This window comes from Liolophura sinensis, chromosome 3 (genome assembly GCF_032854445.1).
Source record: "Liolophura sinensis isolate JHLJ2023 chromosome 3, CUHK_Ljap_v2, whole genome shotgun sequence".
In the NCBI taxonomy this organism is placed as follows: domain Eukaryota; kingdom Metazoa; phylum Mollusca; class Polyplacophora; order Chitonida; family Chitonidae; genus Liolophura; species Liolophura sinensis.
In genome coordinates, this window is record NC_088297.1 from 24,043,970 (window position 1) to 24,050,126 (window position 6,157).

General features: G+C 39.1%; 1 protein-coding gene across 1 annotated transcript; it reads left to right on the forward strand.

Moving 5' to 3' along the window:
- Positions 1–412: 412 nt before the first annotated feature.
- LOC135463583 (uncharacterized) lies at positions 413–2,372 on the forward strand. Its single transcript, XM_064740889.1, has 2 exons — positions 413–727; positions 1,024–2,372. The coding sequence occupies exon 2, from the start codon at positions 1,025–1,027 to the stop codon at positions 2,033–2,035; it is 1,011 nt and encodes a 336-aa protein (XP_064596959.1). The 5' UTR covers positions 413–727; position 1,024; the 3' UTR covers positions 2,036–2,372.
- Positions 2,373–6,157: the final 3,785 nt, after the last annotated feature.

Consider the following 6,157-nt stretch of genomic DNA (forward strand, 5'->3'; position numbering starts at 1 on the left):
TATTTTAATTCTTTTCTGTTTTATATAAGATATAAGAAAAATTAAGACTGATGGAATTTATGGTATTCTGTTTTTTCAAACACTTCCTTAAACTAACTTGATTATTGTTCCCCTTTTTTCCACATTTTGTCCCCTTTTTTTAGACATTTGGAGACCAATTCATGGGTTAATATGTGATTGATGGGCAGTGAATTAAAAACATAACAGTATGTGGGAAGGTCTGTCAGCAACCTGGTCGTGGGTTTCCCTGGGTGCTGCCAGATTTCCTTTCACCCTAATTCTGGCTGCAGTTGTGTAAGTGAGATATACCTGAGTACAGTGTAAGACAACAATCAAATTAATAAATATAGAACATAGAACTCAGAACAACACAAAACGTTTTTTTAACTTATTCCTGGTGTTTTTTCCAGACACCAGGAGATTCTGGTCAAGCTCGTAAAAAGACAACAAATGCCGAAAGATGCAAAGCTTACAGAGAAAAGGCAAAGCAGAGTGATAGCTATAGGATGTCAGAACAACTACGAAAAAAACTGTTCTGAAGTAACAGGACTGAGGAACAAAAAGCACACGATCGGGAACTGGCTCGACTTCGGATGGCCAAAAAATGAGCGTTAGACAAACAGACTGAAACACAGGCACAAGCAAAAAAATCTGTAGCGGCACCAAGCACTAGGAAAAAGAAATTAGAGCAACGTCAAAAGTGGAGAGAAGCTCAACAAAAGTACAGGTGAAAAAACTTATGATTTTTCCTTTTTTTTCTTTTACTGTTTATGAAAATTTTTGAGAGATTCTTTTCTAAATTCATGGACCTTCTAATTCAAGTGAAATATTGACTGACTGACTGTCGTTTCATTCATAATTCCTGAAAATTCCTTTCTCCTAACCTAACTTGGACCCAGAGCTGAAGTAAAATACAATTCCACATATATCTACATGTGTACACTTTTAGCACACCTTTATTGCTCAAAAGATCAACCATATTTACTGAAATGTGTAAAGCTATCCTGTATTTTTTGTCAACAGAATGAACATGAGTGGCCAAAAAAAGAGGCGTGTGAGAGAGAAAGACAGGGAGAGAAAGGCGGCTTGCAGGGAACTGGCCAAGAAGTCGTCAGTTAATTACTTGATGGACCAACCGGACACTACATACAGCACACCTAGTGCACAAAGAAAGGCAGTTAGCAGGGTGAAAAGTGCTTTTCCCACCAGTGCACCGAAATTCAGCTCTGTGCTCCATGAGCTGATTAAAAGTGCATGCCGTACTTCAAGAAAAAGAAAACTCCTGCACAAGTCTGGTGTAATTTTGATGCCCAATAAGAAGCGAAGAATTGAGTTTTTGGAATGCACAATGACCACATTTAAGGAGTATTATCAGAAAATGAAGGAATCAAGGAAATCCAAAGACACAAAGCAACAACGTGTACTGGGTAGTCATGTAGCTCGAATGAAAAAACACAAGAGAAAATGCTGTAGGGAAATGGGAATTCGGGGTGCAACACTTATGAAATGGTCAAAGCTTGATGAAGCTACCATGAAGATCCACATTCCCACACATGAAGCTGTGCAAAACTTCTACATGAAGCCTTACATCTCGTACATTCATTCAGGCAAAAAAGCTGTACTCAAGCAATTAAATAAACAAAGACAAACAATGACCAGAACCCTTCGGTCTGCATATGAAATTTACAAGTCTGAAAATCCGAATATAAAACTGTCCTACAGCAAATTTACTAAAATCAGACCTAAGCATGTTCAAACTCAAGACCGTGGCAAGTTTTTTACATGCTTATGTGAAAAGTGTGTAAATATAGAAATGAAGCTGAAGGCAATCAACTCAACAGGTGAAAGACAGTTGGGGAATAAGTACGAAGCAACAGGGATCACACTGTGTGATTACCCCAAAGGCTCTCTGCCAAACATAAAATGTGCGAAAAGGCAATGCCATCAGTGTGGCACCAAAAAGTTGAAAGAACGGCTTCACGCAGAACTGTCATCTAAGGCACAAGTCATGTGTCTGCATGTTTCAGATGGTTGATGCTCCTGCAGAATATGAAGATCCACCGGAAGGCACCTTCTATGCACACTATTTCCATCCCAGTATCAACAACCAAGATGAATGGACAATGGACGAAACCGTACACCTTATTACTGTCGATGAGGTGGTCCATAGCCTGACACCCCCAGACATTCTTTCTCATGGACAACGTGTCATGTATATTTTTGAGGACTTTTAATTTACACAGTCTTCTTCCCGTCAACAAGAGAGGTCAGGAGATCCAGGTTCAAGCCAGTATAATGTGACTGGGTGAGGTGTCATGTTTGGTGTCTTTGGCATGATGTTCCAATGGCGGCATGGACTCGCCCTGACACAAGAAGACACATTATATATGCACACACCAGAAGGACTCCTCGTTGTCATATGACTGAAATACTGTTAAGTACGACGGTAAACCCCAAGTACTCATTTATTCCTGTCAGCAAGATGGATAATGCGTTTATAGGCTACGTTAACACCCTTTCTTCACTGTACATTTGAAAGTCTTCAGAAACCTGCTCTTTCGACAGACAACAGCATTGTGATCCAAGTACCTCTGCCAGGGCATTTTCAGCCAATCATCGATCGTTCGGTATAAGTGGGCATTTCCTTATTTAGAAGTAGCTCTAGATAGCTGTACACCTTCACTACCACTATGGGGTGGAACATTCTATTTGATTCTTGTGTAGTAGTGCCAGAGTTCTGCCATCTCGCACCTCAGGCACTTTTCCCATGTCTCCTGTGAAAGAACAGGCCAACACAAATATGCATGCTACAATCATGGAGGCCTTGCCTTCATTCCTTAGGAAGAAAATCATCACCCCACATTCAAATGAAAACGACGGCATGTTTATTGTGGCTCCCCGTCTTCGGTTAGCACTTCCGGTTGGGCCGCATACAACAAAGTAACAAATCTGACACCTTTCTCTTTTCCTCAGTTTTGGTTCAAATTCCTGATTTAGTTGTACGCATCCCAACCGGAAGTGCTAGTAGAAGATGGGGAGCCATCATAAACATAAACAATCAAAGGATTTAGGGTAAATGCCAGTCATGCCAACTGAAAATTGGAGTTCTCTAACATACTGAACACAAGCTATAATGAAATTTAAAAAGCAACAAGGAAAAGGCAACAAACTCCAACGTTGGTAGCTGTCGAGTAAAGAATGAAGCCAAATTAGCATGCTGTGGTTGACTAGTTGGTACAGAACAGGAGGCTAAAATAATTATTGACACACTTTCATATGTTGTTTGCTTCCTACAATAGTGGAAAGAATAGTTCTCACTTTATACCAATATCCAATTTATGTGTTCGTCCAACATCTAAGTTGTCCGTCTTATGTTCGTCCAACATATATTTTGTTTTTTTCAAGTGTTTATTTTATGGACAAGATCAGTTTTCAGGCATTTTTTTTTATGAAATCATTCTACTAGCAACTGTTTACATTTTCTTAACCAGCTGCATTTAAGGGCAATATTATTTGGACATTTGGAGAGGACATTGTCCGTCTTGTGTTCGTCCAACATAAAGTAGGTATTTCTGTAAAATACACTAATTCAGAATTTTTTGCAGACTTCTTTACTTTAGAATTGGTTTGCACTCTCAAACAAATGCATTTTTAATAAACTTTTCCATGAAAAGCTATTATTGTGTATGAAATTCACTTGTGTGTCTGTCAATGTTCGTCCAACATAATAAAACCATCTACTATTCTCGGAATGTTACAGGTCAACAGGGCTGCTTAGTTATCTAATAGATATGCTTTTCAGAAAATATAATGATTATTTTATGTGAAAAACAATTGATAATGTGAATCATGGTATTTTGAAAATTTTTTCAATTGTCACACGTCATGGTACACCTTTTCATATAAGCACCCAGAAATATTCTATCTGCATTTTCCTTGTAATAACATGGACGTTCAGCATGTCATTGTGTACAGCTTGAATTGTTACGTGTCACTGACTCAAGGCAACTCTTTGAAAGAAATAGAATATAGTTTGATCAGCTTTATTTGTTGTGTATAGACATAATTAAAAACGTACAGCATGGAGAGTAAAACCAGCGTAGCGACGACAGTGTGATGGACGTACAGCATAGAGAGTAAAACCAGAGCATCGACAACAGTGTGACAGACGTACAGCATAGAGAGTAAAACCAGAGCAGCGACAACAGTGTGACAGACGTACAGCATAGAGAGTAAAACTAGAGCAGCTACGACAGTGTGATAGACGTGCAGCATAGAGAGTAAACATGAGCAGCGACGACACTATGATAGTCGTACAGCAAAGAGAGTAAAACCAGAGCAACGAAGACAATGTTAGTCCATCATAGTCATAGTAATAACTGCCGGATATAGTGCATCTTTGAAATTCTTCATGTCAAATCAAGATGACAGATCATGTATTAAGCGTCGTAATCTGTACCATATGCTATATTGGTAGCAGTTTCACATCTTCCATTTTCTGAGAATTATCGTCCAAAATTTAAAGCCGAAGAATTTAGAGTATATTAAGGGTGTATTTGTTGATTGCAAATAGAACTCAGTACAAGTAGCTTTTAGTGTATCCTAAGTTGTACCTTTATTCAGTTATACATGTCTGAAATCCTGAGACAAATGGTGTACAGGAAACTGAAAGTTAAATAATTAACACGCCGTTTACATAACACCGATGTATGGCCTCCATTGAGAATTAATGTCTTCTACTGCACGGTCTCATATATTCTTTGAATTTAGCTTTGTTGTTTGTATTCAAACACCAGCTTTTAATCTGAATTGTGATAATATTTGTGAACATAATGATAATATAAGTATAATAAAAATCCAGGCTGAACACATTTGTTAGCGGAAAAGGCCCCTCGTGTATGCCGAACCTGATTGGTCAAACACTCCAGGCCATTGTAGCATTACATGTGCGCATTTCCTTCTGGCCAATGTGGCAGTACATGTACGAATATCCACAGGCCAATGTGGCAGTGCATATAAGAGTTTCCACAGGCCAGTGTCGCAGCACATGTACGAGTTTCCAAAGGCCAATATGCCAAGGCATCATAAATGTATACACTGTACAATAAATTTATTGATACATAAAACTACATGCCTTTTCTACATTCTTGTAAGTTTGTTAATTCATTTGAAGCACTGCTTGAGTAAAAGTTTTTCCTTTGAGTTTATAACGATGTAAGTTTAGGGAACTTGTACATGTTCATTCGTAAGCATCTTTTGTCTGTTTGTAATAATGTAGAATACATTGTATGCTGTCCCTGTAGCCAGTTTTTAATAATGTGTGTAGAATACATTGTATGCTGTCCCTGTAGCCAGTTTTTAATAATGCGTGTAGAATACATTGTATGCTGTCCCTGTGGCCAGTTTGTAATAATGCGTGTAGAATACATTGTGTGCTGTCCCTGTAGCCAGTTTGTAATAATGCGTGTAGAACACATTGTATGCTGTCCCTGTACCCAGTTTGTAATAATGCGTGTAGAATACATCGTATGCTGTCCCTGTGGCCAGTTTGTAATAATACGTGTAGAATACATTGTGTGCTGTCGCTGTAGCCAATTTGTAATAATGCGTCTAGAGTACATTGTATGCTGTCCCTGTAGCTAGTCAAAGGTCTAAATATGTATACAATGATCACCACAACAAGTAGCCAGTCATAGGTCTAAGTATGTATACAATGGTCACCACAACAAGTAGCCAGTCAAAGGTCTAAGTATGTATACAATGCTCACCACAACAAGTATATAAATTACCAGAATGCCACACTTCTTAGCCGGAACGTCTTAGTGGTGGCTGTGCCTTATAAATGTTGACGTCTTTCATGACGCACTGAAAGAAAAATATACAGCTTGTAGAGTCCAAACCCCAGGCCACTGAACGACGTGTAGATTACACTGTTTATTTATCTATTTATTTGATTGGTGTTTTACGCCGTACTCAAGAATATTTCACTTATACGACGGCGGCCAGCATTATGGTGGGTGGAAACCGGGCATAGCTCGGGGGAAACCCACTGCCATCCGCAGGTTGCTGCAAGACCTTCCCACTTACGGCCGGTGAGGAAGCCAGCATGAGCTGGACTTGAACTCACAGCGACCGCATTGGTGAGAGGCTCCTGGGT